The sequence below is a fragment of the Mixophyes fleayi genome, chromosome 9 (genome assembly GCF_038048845.1).
Source record: "Mixophyes fleayi isolate aMixFle1 chromosome 9, aMixFle1.hap1, whole genome shotgun sequence".
Classification (NCBI taxonomy): Eukaryota; Metazoa; Chordata; class Amphibia; order Anura; family Limnodynastidae; genus Mixophyes; species Mixophyes fleayi.
Genome location: NC_134410.1, coordinates 1,386,068 through 1,405,471, shown reverse-complemented (window position 1 = coordinate 1,405,471; position 19,404 = coordinate 1,386,068). Strand labels below are relative to the sequence as shown.

At 50.4% G+C, this 19,404-nt stretch overlaps 1 protein-coding gene across 1 annotated transcript; it reads left to right on the top strand.

The window, feature by feature from the left end:
- Positions 1 to 5,836: 5,836 nt before the first annotated feature.
- Positions 5,837 to 16,187, top strand: CHMP1B (charged multivesicular body protein 1B). The gene is made up of 9 exons (XM_075186203.1): positions 5,837 to 5,945; positions 11,721 to 11,818; positions 12,118 to 12,264; positions 12,715 to 12,783; positions 12,859 to 12,966; positions 13,476 to 13,519; positions 13,912 to 13,984; positions 14,737 to 15,196; positions 15,555 to 16,187. The coding sequence occupies exons 1-8, from the start codon at positions 5,930 to 5,932 to the stop codon at positions 14,779 to 14,781; spliced, it is 600 nt and encodes a 199-aa protein (XP_075042304.1). The 5' UTR covers positions 5,837 to 5,929; the 3' UTR covers positions 14,782 to 15,196; positions 15,555 to 16,187.
- The last annotated feature ends 3,217 nt before the right edge of the window (positions 16,188 to 19,404 follow it).

Genomic DNA, 19,404 nt, shown 5'->3' with positions numbered 1-19,404 from the left:
TGTATGGGAGCAGCAGTGGAGCGCAGGATAATGTACGGGAGCAGCAGTGGAGCGCAGGATAATGTACGGGGGCAGCAGTGGAGCGCAGGATAATGTACGGGGGCAGCAGTGGAGCACAGGATAATGTACGGGGGCAGCAGTGGAGCACAGGATAATGTACGGGGGCAGCAGTGGAGCGCAGGATAATGTATGGGAGCAGCAGTGGAGCACAGGATAATGTATGGGGGCAGCAGTGGAGCTCAGGATAATGTATGGGGGCAGCAGTGGAGCACAGGATAATGTATGGGGGCAGCAGTGGAGCGCAGGATAATGTATGGGAGCAGCAGTGGAGCACAGGATAATGTATGGGGGCAGCAGTGGAGCGCAGGATAATGTATGGGGGCAGCAGTGGAGCACAGGATAATGTACGGGGGCAGCAGTGGAGCGCAGGATAATGTATGGGAGCAGCAGTGGAGCACAGGATAATGTACGGGGGCAGCAGTGGAGCGCAGGATAATGTATGGGAGCAGCAGTGGAGCGCAGGATAATGTACGGGGGCAGCAGTGGAGCACAGGATAATGTATGGGGGCAGCAGTGGAGCGCAGGATAATGTACGGGGGCAGCAGTGGAGCGCAGGATAATGTACGGGGGCAGCAGTGGAGTGCAGGATAATGTACGGGGGCAGCAGTGGAGCGCAGGATAATGTATGGGAGCAGCAGTGGAGCGCAGGATAATGTATGGGAGCAGCAGTGGAGCGCAGGATAATGTACGGGGGCAGCAGTGGAGTGCAGGATAATGTACGGGGGCAGCAGTGGAGCGCAGGATAATGTACGGGGGCAGCAGTGGAGTGCAGGATAATGTACGGGGGCAGCAGTGGAGCGCAGGATAATGTACGGGGGCAGCAGTGGAGCGCAGGATAATGTACGGGGGCAGCAGTGGAGTGCAGGATAATGTACGGGGGCAGCAGTGGAGCGCAGGATAATGTACGGGGGCAGCAGTGGAGCGCAGGATAATGTACGGGGGCAGCAGTGGAGCACAGGATAATGTACGGGGGCAGCAGTGGAGCGCAGGATAATGTACGGGGGCAGCAGTGGAGCGCAGGATAATGTACGGGGGCAGCAGTGGAGCACAGGATAATGTACGGGGGCAGCAGTGGAGCGCAGGATAATGTACGGGGGCAGCAGTGGAGCACAGGATAATGTACGGGGGCAGCAGTGGAGTGCAGGATAATGTACGGGGGCAGCAGTGGAGCGCAGGATAATGTACGGGGGCAGCAGTGGAGTGCAGGATAATGTACGGGGGCAGCAGTGGAGCACAGGATAATGTACGGGGGCAGCAGTGGAGCGCAGGATAATAATTGTAAAGATTCCTCGGCGCTAGGAGAGTATAATGTATAAATAGTGTAGTTTAATTAGCGTACAGCTGTACGCTAATTAAACGACACTATTTATACATTATACTCTCCTAGCGCCGAGGAATCTTTACAATTATATCTACCCACTATAGGGATAAGGGGTTCCCTACTTTCCTCTGGCAGCTTTATCCATAACAGAAGTGCTGCACTACACTATATGTCAGTGCCACATTATAGAAGTTTGCATGTCCCACTACCCTTTATTAAGGTGCCGTTTGAAAGAATAGCTATGAATTTGATTGGTCCTCTGTGACAGGATGGACCTCCTATGCCACCCTGTCTGTTGTGTTGCCCTACCACTGTCCCCTTTCTTTATCCCAATTGCACCCCTTTAACCGCAGTAGGAAGGACCTGCTGCCATCACTAGGCTCTTTCACAGGCACCTAGGACCGATTCCTTCTGGGTAACTTCCGCTGCTAGTGTATCCCCTTGCTGGGCACCTGGGATGGTACCACTGACCTCTTCCTTCAGATCAGGGTTGCTGTGGATGGTTCCCTCTGGCCTATCACACTGGCCAGAGCTGCAGGTAGCGGGCAGAGCGGTGGTACTGAATGCTGGGTCCAAACCGCAGAACAGCCGGATAACGGATTAGATTGGTCTAATCTGTAGGTCACAGAAATTACAGCAGGTAAGTAGTCATTGAAGCAGGATCCTGAAGCAGTGATGTTTATAAGGACACTAGTGATCTTCCAGAAGTACAGATGGTATATAAAATTTGAAATACAAAATACAGCTCTTTATATACTATTTCTGACTCGCATGTTGGTGGGGGGTAATCCAGCCCCCTTCCCACATCTAGCACCACAACATCTGAGATATTACATTCAATGTTTAGTATCAGGATTTAACGCAATTTAAACTTAACAGAATTGACATCAATCTGTGATTTCCCAAATTACCTGCTGTTGCTTTATTCAGATAGTTCTCCTATCTTGTTAACAGGACAGGATACACAGGATAAAAAGAAACTGACCCCCTGCTGTGTATTCAGGCTAAAACAGTGTGTTGGTCACTCTCAGATGAAAAGACTTATTTAGCATAGGATTTCCTTCCCTCAGAAGAGTTACAGAAACAATTGTCCTCTATCATCTCATAACAAATCAATATGCGAACAATATGAAAATAAACACATTTACACTCCCAGCGCCCAGCGCAGGACTGAACCCTTTCATCGATGCGCGACAGTTACTAACTGACGCCACGTTGCCCATACATTAAATATATACATTTAATAAACATTCCCTTTAGTACATCTTTACATCCCCTAGTGCTGGGATTTAACCCATTCGGTACAGCAGCATCTGGTATTAACCCCTTTGTTGCTGGGGCAGCCTTTTTTACCAAGTGAGAGGTGAGGGGGAACCATCCGTCCAGGATCATCAGTATATTTTGGTGATATGGATCACACTACCAATACCAATACATCAACAAAGACAATCGCTGGGGAGCTAGTACATGTCTTTAGCCGAGTGGAGATACCTAAGGTGATCCTCACTGACCAGGGTACCCCATTTATGTCCAGAATGATGACAGCACTGTGCCGCCTGTATAAGGTGAGGACCTCCATGTATTACCCGCAGACTGACGGGTTGTGGAGAAGTTCAACCATTTGCTAAGTAAAGTGGTGGATAAAGATGGGAAAGATTGGGACTATTTATTACCTAATAAAACCATGGAAAGACAGAGCAGCTTTGTCAGACACCCCGGTCCCTCTGGTAACCACTATATCTCTGGTTCCAGAAGTAACAGAAGCTAAATCCCTCTCAACTGCTCATCAGTGTGAGGCTAAAGAGTTTCTTGTAAGAAATAGAGATTTGTTTTTGGATATAGCAGGTAAAACATGACATAATCACTGAACTGGGGGTTAGGGTTCCACTAAAGCCCTATAAAATACCAGAAGCCCACTGGGAATCAGTGTCTACAGAAATTACCACAATGTTGGAGTGAGATACAATTGAAGAGTCACATAGTGAGTGGTAGAGTCCCATTGTACTCGTTCCCAAACCTGACGGGAGTTTACGCTTCTGTAATGATTTCCATAAACTGAACAGCGTATTAAAGTTTACTTAACCGCTCTAGACTTAACCAATGGGTACTGGCAGGTGCCGATAACGGACAAAGTAAAAGAAAAGAGAGCACCGGAGGGTCTGTTCCTATACAAGAGGTTTCCAATAGGTTTTCATGGGGCACCGGCCACCTTTCAGAGAATGATGGACAAAATTCTAAGGCCCCATAGATAGTATGCTGCTGGCTATCTAAATAATGTATATGTATATATGTAGTCATTCATAGTCTTGATTGGCAGTCTCACTTACCCAGGGTACAAGCAGTGTAGGTCTCCATCTGTGAGGCAGGATTAACGGGCAACCCAAAAAAGTGTTACTTAGGGATGGAGGAGGTGAAGTATCTGGGGACACCACAGGCAGAGGTTTGATAAAGCCCCATCTTAATATAAATGAGGCAATATGAAAATGGGCACGACCCCTAAACATGAAACAGGTGAGAGCTTTCCTGGGGATCACAGGGTATTAGAGAAGGTTTATACCCAATTTTGCACTGTTTCTGTCCCTTTGACTGACCTTACCAAGGGTTAACAGTCAGTTATGGTGAAGTGGAATCCTGGGGCAAAAAGAGATTGTCAGGCCTTGAAGGTAGCATTGTGCACCCAACACCTGATTTTAAAACTGAATTTCTTGTGCAGACATAAGTGTCAGATGTGGGGATAGGTGCAGTGTTGTCTCAAACTAAATGTGATGAGCGTCCTCTTATTTAAGTAGGAACCTGAATGTACACGAGAGATATTAAGCCACTGTTGAAAAAGAAGCATTGGCAATTAAATGGGCATCGGAATCACTATGGTATTACCTATTGGGGCAAAATCTAGGTTGATCAGGGATCATGCTCCATTGAATGGCTGAGAATAAAGAGACCATTAGAAGAATAATCAGGTGGTTCTTGGCTTGGCACAATTTGAAGTTTTTGGTAGAGCATAGGCCAGGAAGCCAACTGACCGATGCTGATATGTTGTCCCATGTTTTGTACAAGTGTTCTGCCCACTGGTCTGAACAAGAAGAGGAGATATGTCACCGAAGCGATGGAGAAGTTGTTGATGGGAGATACATATGCCCCAGGTTTCTATTGTAGGTGTTTTAATTTCCCAGGCAGAGTCTGTGTATTTGAAAAGGTTTCCAAAGAGCGGCCCGGCTTCAGTAAGTCAGTGTAAGCTGTTGGCGCTATATAAATAAATGATGATGATGATAGATAGATAGATAGATAGATAGATAGATAGATAGATAGGCCGGTCAGCAGCAAAATTAAAACCACTGACAAGTGAAGTGAATAACATTGATTATCTCATTACAATGATGCCTGGGGTGGAAGCAAGTGAAGAGTCAGTTCTTGAAATTGATGGGCAAATTGTGATAGCTGGGCTCCTGGGTCAGAGCATCTCCAATACAGCCATTCTTGTAGGGTGTTCCCGGAATGCAGTGGTTAGTACCTACCAAAAGTGGTCCAAGGAAAGACAACCAGTGAACCAGTGTTATGGGAGCCCAAGGCTCATTGGTGCGTGTGGGGATTAAAGACTAGTCCGTCTGGTCTGATCCCACAGAAGAGCTACTGTAGCCAAGTTGCTGGAAAAATGTAATTCTGGGTATGATAGAAAGGTGTCAGAACACACAGAGCCTTGCAGCTTGCTGCGTATGGGGCTGTGTAACTGCAGACCTGTCAGAGTGCCCATACTGACCCCTGTCCACCACTGAAAGTTTGATGCCCAGTTTATTGTATGCTGGGTCCTGGCATTCATGTGGATGTTACTTATACACCTACCTAAATATTGCTACAGACCAAGTACACCCCTTCATGGTAACAATATTCCCTGATGGCAGAGGCCTCTTCTAGCAGGATAATGTGTCCTGCATAAATTGTTCAGAAATGATCTGAGGAACATGACAAAGACACCTTGAACTCTTTGACATTGCTGAACATATATATATATATCCTCCCTCTATACACTCACTATATATATATATATATATATATATATATCCTCCCTCTATACACTCACTATATATATATATATATATATATATATCCTCCCTCTATACACTCACTATATATATATATATATATATATATATATATATATATATATATATATCCTCCCTCTATACACTCACTATATATATATATATACATTCCCCCTACAGATACATTGTATCTGTTACTCAGTCTGATACCTCCAGCAGCCCCGCCCATTCCCCGCCTTTTGCTGCTGACTGACAGGCCGAGCCTCGCTGTGCTGGGCGTGTCACACTAGTCCCCGCCCTCTAGCCCAGCGTGACCATTCCTATCACAAGACAGTGACCTCATCTGCCCCTCCCACCGTGTCATAACCACGCCCCCGATACCCAGAGCGGAATCCTACTGGCTGACAGCGCGCTGACGTCACACAACAGGAAGATCCCGATAAACCGGAAGAGCTCTGAGGTAGTGACACAGACCGGAGACACCGGGGAGCTGAGCGAGCCGGGAATCATGTCCAACATGGAGAGTATCCTTCACTGTGCCCGGGGGAGACCTGACGGGTGATGTGTGTCTGTGTGATACCCGGATGTGTCACTGCCTCCCTCCCCCTCCTCTCTGACTGCCCCCCCCCCTCCTCTCTGACTGCCCCCCCCCTCCTCTCTGACTGGCCCCCCCTCCTCTCTGACTGCCCCCCCCCTCCTCTCTGACTGCCCCCCCCCTCCTCTCTGACTGCCCCCCCCCTCCTCTCTGACTGCCCCCCCCTCCTCTCTGACTGCCCCCCCCTCCTCTCTGACTGCCCCCCCTCCTCTCTGACTGCCCCCCCCTCCTCTCTGACTGCCCCCCCCTCCTCTCTGACTGCCCCCCCCTCCTCTCTGACTGCCCCCCCCCTCCTCCTCTCTGACTGCCCCCCCCCTCCTCCTCTCTGACTGCCCCCCCCTCCTCTCTGACTGCCCCCCCCCTCCTCTCTGACTGCCCCCCCCTCCTCTCTGACTGCCCCCCCTCCTTTCTGACTGCCCCCCCCTCCTCTCTGACTGCCCCTGCCCCCCCTCTCTCTGACTGCCCCTGCCCCCTGCTCTCTGACTGCCCCCCCTCCTCTCTGACTGCCCCCCCCCTTCCTCTCTGACTGCCCCCCCCCTCCTCTCTGACTGCCCCCCCCCCTCCTCTCTGACTGCCCCCCCCCTCCTCTCTGACTGCCCCCCCTCCTCTCTGACTGCCCCCCCCCCTCCTCTCTGACTGCCCCCCCTCCCTCCTCTCTGACTGCCCCCCCTCCCTCCTCTCTGACTGCCCCCCCTCCCTCCTCTCTGACTGCCCCCCCTCCCTCCTCTCTGACTGCCCCCCCTCCCTCCTCTCTGACTGCCCCCCCTCCCTCCTCTCTGACTGCCCCCCTCTCCTCTCTGACTGCCCCCCCTCTCCTCTCTGACTGCCCCCCCCCTCTCCTCTCTGACTGCCCCCCCCCCTCCTCTCTGACTGCCCCTGCCCCCCCCCTCTCTCTGACTGCCCCTGCCCCCCCCCTCTCTCTGACTGCCCCTGCCCCCCCCCTCTCTCTGACTGCCCCTGCCCCCCCCCTCTCTCTGACTGCCCCTGCCCCCCCCCTCTCTCTGACTGCCCCTGCCCCCCCCCTCTCTCTGACTGCCCCTGCCCCCCCCCTCTCTCTGACTGCCCCTGCCCCCCCCCTCTCTCTGACTGCCCCTGCCCCCCCTCTCTCTGACTGCCCCTGCCCCCCCTCTCTCTGACTGCCCCTGCCCCCCCTCTCTCTGACTGCCCCTGCCCCCCCTCTCTCTGACTGCCCCTGCCCCCTCTCTCTGACTGCCCCCCCCTCTCTCTGACTGCCCCCCCCCTCCTCTCTGACTGCCCCCCCCCTCCTCTCTGACTGCCCCCCCCCTCCTCTCTGACTGCCCCCCCCCTCCTCTCTGACTGCCCCCCCCTCCTCTCTGACTGCCCCCCCCCTCCTCTCTGACTGCCCCCCCCCCTCCTCTCTGACTGCCCCCCCCCTCCTCTCTGACTGCCCCCCCCCTCCTCTCTGACTGCCCCCCCCCTCCTCTCTGACTGCCCCCCCCCCTCCTCTCTGACTGCCCCCCCCCTCCTCTCTGACTGCCCCCCCCCTCCTCTCTGACTGCCCCCCCCACCCTCCTCTCTGACTGCCCCCCCCTCCTCTCTGACTCCCCCCCCCCTCCTCTCTGACTCCCCCCCCCCTCCTCTCTGACTGCCCCCCCCACCCTCCTCTCTGACTGCCCCCCCCACCCTCCTCTCTGACTGCCCCCCCACCCTCCTCTCTGACTGCCCCCCCCTCCTCTCTGACTGCCCCTGCCCCCCCCCTCCTCTCTGACTGCCCCTGCCCCCCCCCTCCTCTCTGACTGCCCCTGCCCCCCCTCTCTCTGACTGCCCCTGCCCCCCCCTCCTCTCTCTGACTGCCCCTGCCCCCCCCTCCTCTCTCTGACTGCCCCCCCCTCCTCTCTCTGACTGCCCCTGCCCCCCCCTCTCTGACTGCCCCCCCCTGCTCTCTGACTGCCCCCCCCCCTCCTCTCTGACTGCCCCCCCCTCCTCTCTGACTGCCCCCCCCCTCCTCTCTGACTGCCCCCCCTCTCTGACTGACCCCCCTCCCCCTCCTCTCTGATTGCCCCCCCTCTACTCTCTGACTGCCCCCCCCTCTCTCTGACTGCCCCCCCCCTCTCTCTGACTGCCCCTGCCCCCCCCCCTCTCTCTGACTGCCCCTGCCCCCCCCCTCTCTCTGACTGCCCCTGCCCCCCCCTCTCTCTGACTGCCCCTGCCCCCCCCTCTCTCTGACTGCCCCTGCCCCCCCCCTCTCTCTGACTGCCCCCCCCCTCTCTCTGACTGCCCCCCCCCTCTCTCTGACTGCCCCCCCCCTCTCTCTGACTGCCCCTGCCCCCCCTCTCTCTGACTGCCCCTGCCCCCCCTCTCTCTGACTGCCCCTGCCCCCCCCTCTCTCTGACTGCCCCTGCCCCCCCCCCTCTCTCTGACTGCCCCTGCCCCCCCCCCTCTCTCTGACTGCCCCTGCCCCCCCCCCTCTCTCTGACTGCCCCCCCCTCTCTCTGACTGCCCCCCCTCTCTCTGACTGCCCCTGCCCCCCCCCCTCTCTCTGACTGCCCCCCCCTCTCTCTGACTGCCCCTGCCCCCCCTCTCTCTGACTGCCTCCCCCCCTCTCTGACTGCCTCCCCCTCCTCTCTGACTGCCCCCCCCTCTCTCTGACTGCCCCCCCCTCTCTCTGACTGCCCCCCCCTTCTCTCTGACTGCCCCCCCCCTTCTCTCTGACTGCCCCCCCCTTCTCTCTGACTGCCCCCCCCCCCTCCTCTCTGACTGCCACCCCCCCTCCTCTCTGACTGCCACCCCCCCTCCTCTCTCTCTTACAGCCCCTATCCCCGTGACTGCAGTGTCTTGTCCTCTGGTCACCACTCGCCAACCTGTAGAAGCCTAAATTAGTAGAGTGAACTGGATCAGTGCGATAGTTTCACATTTGGGATGGTGCAAATTACTGACCACAGCTTCAGCCTAAAGATGAGGAGGGGGAGGGGGGGGGGGGTAGTTAGATTTTATCTTGTATCACCACATGTGATACCTGAACAGGAATGTGGTATCTGATAACAGCCTGATGGAAATGTATAGGGCCCCGCTACTGACCTGTGTGCTAACACAGTATGGGGTAGGGCCCCCGCTACTGACCTGTGTGCTAACACAGTATGGGGTAGGGCCCCCGCTACTGACCTGTGTGCTAACACAGTATGGGGTAGGGCCCCCGCTACTGACCTGTGTGCTAACACAGTATGGGGTAGGGCCCCCGCTACTGACCTGTGTGCTAACACAGTATGGGGTAGGGCCCCCGCTACTGACCTGTGTGCTAACACAGTATGGGGTAGGGCCCCCGCTACTGACCTGTGTGCTAACACAGTATGGGGTAGGGCCCCCGCTACTGACCTGTGTGCTAACACAGTATGGGGTAGGGCCCCCGCTACTGACCTGTGTGCTAACACAGTATGGGGTAGGGCCCCCGCTACTGACCTGTGTGCTAACACAGTATGGGGTAGGGCCCCCGCTACTGACCTGTGTGCTAACACAGTATGGGGTAGGGCCCCCGCTACTGACCTGTGTGCTAACACAGTATGGGGTAGGGCCCCCGCTACTGACCTGTGTGCTAACACAGTATGGGGTAGGGCCCCCGCTACTGACCTGTGTGCTAACACAGTATGGGGTAGGGCCCCCGCTACTGACCTGTGTGCTAACACAGTATGGGGTAGGGCCCCCGCTACTGACCTGTGTGCTAACACAGTATGGGGTAGGGCCCCTGCTACTGACCTGTGTGCTAACACAGTATGGGGTAGGGCCCCCGCTACTGACCTGTGTGCTAACACAGTATGGGGTAGGGCCCCCGCTACTGACCTGTGTGCTAACACAGTATGGGGTAGGGCCCCCGCTACTGACCTGTGTGCTAACACAGTATGGGGTAGGGCCCCCGCTACTGACCTGTGTGCTAACACAGTATGGGGTAGGGCCCCCGCTACTGACCTGTGTGCTAACACAGTATGGGGTAGGGCCCCCGCTACTGACCTGTGTGCTAACACAGTATGGGGTAGGGCCCCCGCTACTGACCTGTGTGCTAACACAGTATGGGGTAGGGCCCCCGCTACTGACCTGTGTGCTAACACAGTATGGGGTAGGGCCCCCGCTACTGACCTGTGTGCTAACACAGTATGGGGTAGGGCCCCCGCTACTGACCTGTGTGCTAACACAGTATGGGGTAGGGGCCCCGCTACTGACCTGTGTGCTTTCGGTCCTCCACCCGCAGATGACTGTTACGTTACAGAGAGCACAAAGCGTCGTTCAACTGCTGCCAGAGAAGAATTACGTCCAGGTAACATCTGGATTTCTTTTTAATACGACGTGTTCATCCATTTATTCACTTTACAATATTTGAAAACCGCGTTGCTGTCGTCGGGAACCAGTTAATAAATACCGGGAAGTGAAGGTTTAATAATGTGCCAGGGTCAGATTCTGTATAAAATCCATGTGATGAGTTATTGTAAGATATGTAATAAGGTTTCACAGTGACTGATAATATCTTTATCTATGGTAATGTTTGTTTTTCCTCATAATGATCATAAAATAACTGATTTTAATGGATTATATAATGATTGTGGACCTGACATGTTGACCAGAGAAATACAAAGATGGACTCCATTAAATAATGTTGCCCCCTGGGGGGGGAGTTGGGTTGGTGCTGGGGGTGTAAATCTGGGGCAGCCTGCGGCTCCGTTTTGTTCAGTGTCAGTAATTCAGGTTTGTAACTGGTCAGCACAGGCTCAGAGGTTCCTGGCTGCACCCATCCTCATTACATCATGTGAGTCAGGCTCAGTGAGCACGTGAGTCAGACGTAACCGCTGCACCTGGAGGGAGGGGGGGCTGGGGGCCAGAAACTGGCAGAACAGGGTGAGCGAGTGATGCACATCGTTCTGTGAATGGGGACAGGGTGATCTCAATGATAGTGCAGCCGGCTCTAAGGGGCCCTGCAGGGCCACAGTCTTGTTCTGTTCTCTCAGGTCGTGTTTTAGTAACCCCTAATCTGCCACATTTATTTATCTTTAGGTTCTTCCTGATAACATGATCTGGGAATTGCAGCTACATCTAAATGCTAAATCATATTACTGTAGCTGGGAGTACCACCGTGCAGAGTCCTCTGTCTCTCCATTTGTGGGTGATTTACATATTTCAGGGGCCACATATTCCGCTTTTTAGGTATATGGTTCCCCCAGTGGTGAGCATTTCTGATAATACATCCTATACCTCTGTATTGAAGGTAAAAAGTAGATGTTCCGATTTCACGAACCGTGTGGTATTCTGGCTGATTACAGCATGTGTTTGGAGACACATTTACCTTTTTCCCGTTGTTTTATTTTATGCCGGAACATTGAATCATTTCTCATTCCCAGAATACGTTGAAGGTTCGTTACAACTGGATGGGTCTAAACTAGGTTTTTAGCTGCTAACAACTGAAAATCACATAAAAAATGGGATGAATGTAAAATGCTTGTTTAATAAACTATTTCTCATGGTTAGCGAGCGCTGCTAGCCCAGTAGATGTTATTAGGAGAAGCGCAACGCATCAAAGGAGAATGGAAGCCATATTGACGTTGGTTTTGCCCCCTCTTCCCAGCCCATGTCTGTGAATGAGCCCCTGAGAGTTCACCGTGTGTCTGTTCCTCTCTGACTGCGGCATTTAATATTTAATTCCTAGAGACTGAGGAATAGAACAGCTCAGTCCGTTCTCTTTCTACCTTAACTCGCCTATCAGAGCATCTCTTCAACTTGAAATTTGCAGCTAAGGAGCTCAACAGAAATGCCAAAAAATGTGAGAAAGAGGAAAAAACCGAGAAAACCAAAATCAAGAAGGTGAGAAAGTGACACAATTACCACATGCTGTATTATAAAGGGGGCCTCCACCCCAGGATATTGTGTTACCGAGCCTCCCCCTTTCCCAGAATGCTTCACTGTCTGGAGAATTCAGGAGACGGGACGATGTCGCCGTATAACAGACTGGATGATCGCAGCGCTCAATCGCCAGTTCTCCAGGCAGCGATGATGGGCTGTGATCTCACTGGAGGGGACCTCATCCGTTCTGCTGGAATCTCCCTTTAACCCCTTCATACAGTTTGTGTATTTATCAGTAATATTATTGATCTTTTCTCCAGGCAGTACAGAAGGGGAACACAGAGATCGCCCGGATACACGCAGAGAATGCCATCCGGCAAAAGAACCAGGGAATAAACTTCCTGCGGATGAGCGCCAGGGTGGACGCGGTGGCGGCGCGAGTGCAGACCGCAGTTACTATGGGCAAGGTTGGTTGTTTCTCCTTTCAGCCGGCACCTGATATAAATGATCCCCCAGCCTTGGTCCCTTTACCCGATATTAATAAGTGAGATTGGTTTTGCCGGCCACTTTCACCGTCAGGATGCTGCCAATGTTCATAGATCCAGGGCAATAACTATGATGACTGGAAGCTCCGGGACGATGGGACAAGTAATGGTGGAATTAACCTGTGAACAAGTCTCGGGGTCCCTTAGCTGTAACACTGCCCGTTATGGAGCTATGACCCAATATATTTATTTACAGAGGTGGAGAGGGCACTTGTATGAGGGGGCTCCTGCTATGTCGGTGGGCGCACCGCCCGTTCCTCTTTCCAGATACGTGTCTTATTCTACCCCTTCCACGTGGAAGGTTTTATCTCTATTAGATTAATAAATAAAAGGCCTGAACCCAACATCTGAGTTTTGTTTTGAACATTTCAGGTGACGAAGTCGATGGCGGGCGTGGTGAAGTCTATGGACGCCACGTTGAAGAGTATGAACCTGGAGAAGGTGGGTGGTACCACGGAGCTTCTCTCTCTTCTGTCTCCGGGTTATTTCTCATTCGCTCACTGTTACTTTCTGTAGATCTCGGCTCTGATGGACAAGTTTGAGCATCAGTTCGAGACCCTCGATGTCCAGACGCAACAGATGGAAGATTCGATGAGTAACACGACGACGCTAACTACCCCCCAGGTCAGTGCCGCAGTGACAGCGCTAGAAGCAGATCTACACCTGGATGGACCATGCTGCGATGCCGAATCGCATGTAGCGCAAAATTACCGGCAGCTTTGTTATTACTCTGTGATTTAGAGTTCAGCTAGGACACGCCCCTCCCAACTCTAAATCTACCTACAGCAAAGATTTCACTATGTCGTCTACCTTAAATTGTTTAGATTGTGAGCTCTTGTGATGAACGGACCCCCCTGTCTCCTAGATTCTTGCTGTTATAGACCACACTCAGCTGAATTCTGTTAATATATATATATAATAATATAATCACAGAATATTCCTTATTACTGGGGTCTGGCGTTCCCTGATCCGGCTGGGAATGGTGTAGACTAATTCCGGGTGCAAGCTGTCCCGTTGTCTAGTAAATGGGGGGACCTATCGTTGGGCACTGGGGGGCTACATCTGAGTATTGGTGGATATTGTATATGTAATAGGATATCCGGATCATATTTTGATTTTTGTTTTTATTTAAGAACCAAGTGGACAACCTGTTACTGGAGATGGCGGATGAAGCCGGGTGAGTTACGCAGGACACGATCTGACTCCTATCCGTTCCCTAGAACTCTCCGTGATCCTCACAGTCACTGTTTAGTCTGGATGAAGCTGATAGAAGCGGTGACCGTCCACCATCCCTCCTATATCTGTATAATTCATTACAGTTACCGACCAGTAGGTTTACGGGGTGTCTGAGGGCGTTGGGGAGATCGCTGGTATCGTTACACCCGGTCTGTAAGACGCCCTTATCCGCTAAAGTGATTGTCCGCTTAGAGGCGTTGTCACTCGCGTATTTGGTATTTACATCCGAGTCTAAAGCTCTATCTTCCCCATCTGTAACTTCTTTACGTCTGTTCAACGCACCCTTCCCTGAGCTCGATATCCTTTAATGTCTGTGTTTTGTGTATATTTCAGCCTTGATTTGAATATGGAGCTACCTCAAGGCCAGACCGGCTCTGTTGGTACCAGTGTAGCATCTACAGAACAGGTAAAACTCCATGTACCGGTGTCTGATGTTACATTATGGATGAAATACTCCGTTCCATTGGATCTATGGGCACTAACGAGTCTCTGTTACCAGGGTAACAATGTGTATTTTGGGGGGTTATTTTCATCTACTTAGTGCTGAGTCGGTGATGTGAAATTTACTGTTAGATGAATGGTCAGAGATTGTGTTTCCATCCTCTCTGTCCCATACACTTGCTGACAGCAGACAGGTTTAGTACTGGGAAGAGGGAGGGAGGCCAGCGCACCGAAGCCTAAAGATTGATAGGTCTGAATGATTGGCTCCAGATTGGTGGATTTATAGGGGGGCACAGTCATAGAGTATAACAGGACAACGCTAACTCCTCCCAGGTCATCTGTAGCCGACTTTTCCATTGTTTAAACCATTTATAGTTTCCTGTCTGACACGGTCAGTGGATCGGGGAGTTGGGAGCGGTCCGCTGGATGTTACAGGTCCTGCTGGTCTCCAGCGCACATAAGGCGAAAGCGGCAGAGAGGGCCCCATCGGTGGTGGACAGGGGTCCTAGTATCACTTAGATTTATTCCTTCAGGCCCCTACCCAGCATTATCTTGTAACCCCCTTTTTGTAGACCTGCATATATGTATTTATGTGCCTTAGTGACCGACCCCCAAATAATACTGGGATAACGGAGATATCTGATAGTTACCGCTGTGCCGGTATCGCTGTATCACTATATATAATGCTCGGTAATAACGAAACCATTTCTCTTCCAGGACGAGCTGTCGCAGAGACTCGCACGTTTACGTGATCAAGTGTAGGAGCAGCGACCCTTCTATAAGTGCATTTTCCTGTATATATGTGCTATATACCTGGACCTGTTTCTCCTGTATATGTTTCCATGCATAAATATTATTCTACATACAAGACGCTCGCTGACTGCTTGTCTGGTCCTAGATCCGGGTCATCCTGGGATCCCCATCGCTATAGAGGATTTGTCATGTTCTGTGTGGGACGGCGTTCCCTAAAAACATGAATCCAACCAAAAGCCTTTCCTGCATTGTGAGGGATTCGTTTGTTTCTATATGTGCAATTATTTTAGTAATATTCAAATAGTTTTGTCCCAGATTTAAAGTCTATGCAAACGAGTCCCCAATGTTGTGATCCTGAATCTGCGGTGATATTATAATCGTTATATAGAATGTTCACTCCTCATCGGGGTAAGTGTGTGTGTGTGTGTGTGTGTGTGTGTACACAGAGGGTGTCTGTGTGTATCTGTGTGTACAGTGTATGTTGTGTGTGTGTGTGTACAGAGGGTGTCTGTGTGTATCTGTGTGTACAGTGTATGTTGTGTGTGTGTGTGTGTACACAGAGGGTGTCTGTGTGTATCTGTGTGTACAGTGTATGTTGTGTGTGTGTGTGTGTGTACACAGAGGGTGTCTGTGTGTATCTGTGTGTACAGTGTATGTTGTGTGTGTGTGTGTGTGTGTGTACACAGAGGGTGTCTGTGTGTATCTGTGTGTACAGTGTATGTTGTGTGTGTGTGTGTGTGTGTGTGTACACAGAGGGTGTCTGTGTGTATCTGTGTGTACAGTGTATGTTGTGTGTGTGTGTACACAGAGGGTGTCTGTGTGTATCTGTGTGTACAGTGTCTGTTATGGTCTGTGGGCTGCTTTAGAAACTGTTCTCGGTACCAACAGGTAACAGACACGAGGGGTTATAGCTAATTTGTCTTTCAAAGGCCGACGACAGGAGATGAGTAAAACACTCCGATGAATTCTGTGAACGACGAGGACACTGGGGATACATAATAACTGTACAGCTCTGTGTCTCCTATTCTCCAGGTTATTTATCACAGTGTTATAGTATTATCCCGGTTCCGTCACCTCTTCAGTGAGGTTCTAGAATTGATGCAGAAATCTTTATCATTTCTGATATTTTATTTTCTGGACGTTTATTTTGTTTTTGCTCCAATAACATCGACCGAACGCGTCGCTGGTCGTCGCCCATCTCTCTGTGGTTCTGCCGTCCTCACTCTTCGCCTTCTCTGCCGGGTGCGTTTTTCTTCAACTGTTTGGAGTGTTACTGAGATGAATAATACTTTATTCTGTATTTATGTTTATTCGTCCCCAGTGTGTGATCCGTGTCTTGTACAGAATCATTCATACATCTGCTCCCACTTTTCTAATGATGTCTGTGATGCTTTTAATAAACTGTATTTGCTCTCTGTGTGTGTCTGTGTATAGACGATGGGGGGAATGTATTAATCAGCGCTTTGCAAACCGGGGATTTCAGGTCCCAGAACTCACTTATTATCCTGCAGGTTTGAGGCTAAAATCTCAGACTGCAGCTGATTTGTTGTGGTTAACGGATCGGGGAGGGTGCCGGCACTTTCTGGCTAACCTGGGGGGCAAACAGGACAGGATCCATAGCTCTATCTGTTTACTTTATTGTAAGGGGGACGTGTTACTGATTTAACCCTTTCTGACAGGCACAGTGAGCTATCTTGTCTTAAAACCACAAGTTTTTGGCTGCTGCTCGATAAATGGGACAGTTTGTATCCCAGTCAGATCCCCACGTTTACAGACCGCTTATCATAGGGCCAGAAAACTGGCATTTTGCAGAAACCACGTGTTAGTAAATCTCCCCTCTCCGTCCATGTATCGGGGTCCTTGTATTCTGCAGCTGTCCTTGGACCCCATCTTACAAGTAAAGAGGAAAATACATTTCAGGAGAACATTATACGCTGGTTTCTCATTTAGTTTCCTTTCAGATGTCTGACAATGATGTAGAGTTTTGGGGATTAGTGTCTGTTACGTTGTTACTGATGATCTCAGCCCGGAGCTGCCGGGATGTTTTATAGATTGTTTTGCTGTAGTCGGAATGAGATAAATGTTGTAACAGTTCTGTAATTATGGTGACAGATTCAGATCATGTATATAAAGAGCACGTAAGGACAAGAGAACGGGAATGGCCTTGGGCGTACATGACCCTGTCTCCGATTGTCCGCTTGTCCTTCCTTGGACCACTTTTGGTCGGTACTAACCACTGCATAGCGGGAGCACCCCACAAGATCGGCTGTATTGGAGATGCTCTGACCCAGGTGTCCAGACATCACAATTTGCCCATCAACTTCAAGGACTGTTCACTTGCTGCTTAATATATCCAACCCCAGCTGTCATATAGTCTCCTGGGGTAAACAGCAGCACGTCTTATGCAGAAGTCTATTCATTTCACACCAGTCTAATGCCTTAGTACAAGTAGCCTGACAGGTGCAAGTCCTAATTAGCCATGATCTGGCTAGCAGGTTTGAAGATAGGTGCCGGTCGCACACCATGTCGGTTGTGCCCTTTCTCGTAGGCCACTCCCCTCGTGAGGTAATCCGGCAATGGGTCATTAGAATATTCCGAATGGCTAAAATAAATGGTCTCCATTTGTAGTTCTATATTTACAACCACAGCCAACTCTGGAAGAGATAGTCTGTAATAGGGATCCGTTACCTTCAGACCGACTCGGGGTTGTCGGTAGACGCTGGAAGATGAGGGATCAATCCCTACTCTAATGCTGGGTACACACCTATGTAATCTTGCAAATTGGATTTCTGTAACGATTTCACCAACGACTGATAGTCCCGATGATCATTGTAGATCCATGTGTACACACCTACACGATTTACCGTCAGATCTGTGATCTTCAACTCTGATAACCATCTGCTGAGAAGATCCTGACTCTACACTGTACAGATATCTGCCTACACTGCTGGTGGTTAGTGCGTACACACTGCCACATTTGTCCATCGTTCCATCAATGATTGTGATTTGTAGGAAGTTTATAAAATGAAATCAAACGATACGAAGTGTTTTGGTGCGATAAAACATAATTGTGTGAGTGTACACAAAACTGTCATTAATTGCATAAGTGTGTACCCAGCTTACCTCCAGAAGGACCCCGCAAACATCACAACAACACAAAGGGCTCTTGGGTGCGGTGTGAGGATGAAATGTTTGTATTATAATTTATCGTTAGAGATTGTCCTATAAGCAGGAGCCCGATCCACTAAGGCTGCACCACAGACAGCAGCAGTATATATCCGTATATAACGTTATCATTGACTTGAGATATTAGGTGATTGGTTGGATAATGTAATTTACCAGTAGGAAGATCGTGGTTTACACCATGTATAGCAGATAACGTGATGATTATTTATGTATTTTGGTTGTATCCAATTCTATATATTGTAGTTACTGGCACCGTCTCCTGTTCCTTGGTTATATCTACCTGCAGGTTTAGGTCATTGTTCTGATTACTTTTTATTTATCTTTAAACTTTGTCATTGTAGGTGGGGAATAGACAAGGAGACGTGTGTCCCTCTATCCACCCTCCGCTAAGTGATGACCTATTATTATTTATAATATGTGACATAAAGTGATCGTCTCCCCCTCCTATTGTCTGTCATCCCCTCTATTAATGTGGCTGTCTGTCTCGGGTATGACACTCCTATATATTAGTGCAGTGGACGTACTGCTAGCACTCTATATTGCTCTAACAGGGCTGGTAGAGAGATGTAGGTTTTCCTCCCAGTAGATCCCTCTCTCGGAGCCCTGTACTGTCTGCCCCACTTTTATTTCCTCGGTGACACATTACGTTGCTTCCATTCACTGCTCCTCTGGGTGTTTCCTCTGCATGTTTTGTGTACAAATAATGGGAGAGACTGATCCAGAGGTGGCTGGAGAACAGTTGGGTTGTGTGGAGGAGATATATATATATATATATATATATATATATATATATATATATATATAATTGTGCAGCTCTCATTTTGGCAGTTGCCCCGTGGTCACATGGTACTGGGGCATAAGTTATAACCCTGAGTGCAATAGGGCCCCCTGCTGGTCAGCATTGTAATGTCACCTGGTACAGCAGCAGTGGAGGGCTGGCAAATTTAGCCCAGGGGACAAGACACAACTCAGGTGTTAGAAGGTTATTAGGAACATTTTAAAGGAAAAAATGCAGGTGACCCAGCACAAGGTAGCCCACTATAGGACCGGCCCGGGGGGGGCGGGTGCCCCTTGCCCCCCAACCTGCCTCTGCACACCAGTTATTCATTAGATCAGTGCTGTGAGTGACCTAAATTGGGTCACCCCTTTATGGAGGAATCACCCGGTGCTGTTCAACCAGATTCTCCCCATTGCAGATAATCCACATCACAGTCTGCGTTTTACTGATCGTCTCTCCTGGACTGTGATCAATCAGTTCCACTATGGGGCTAAGCTCTACGCTATATTACACTAAGGCCCAATACCACAGGATTTATACCTGTGAGGGGTTAATGCTGTCTCTATACACTATCACATTATGCGGCACATGTCTCTGTATAAATATATTCTGTATATTATTGGGTAGGATCAGTCTTATTACTTCACCACTTAAAATGTATCCAGTAA

What these genes read in the sequence shown, in the direction of transcription:
- CHMP1B (XM_075186203.1), top strand. An exon ending in CCGCAGTTACTATGGGCAAG is followed by an intron (nt 12,265 to 12,714) that starts GTTGGTTGTTTC and finishes TGAACATTTCAG; the next exon opens with GTGACGAAGTCGATGGCGGG. An exon ending in GAGATGGCGGATGAAGCCGG is followed by an intron (nt 13,520 to 13,911) that starts GTGAGTTACGCA and finishes TGTATATTTCAG; the next exon opens with CCTTGATTTGAATATGGAGC.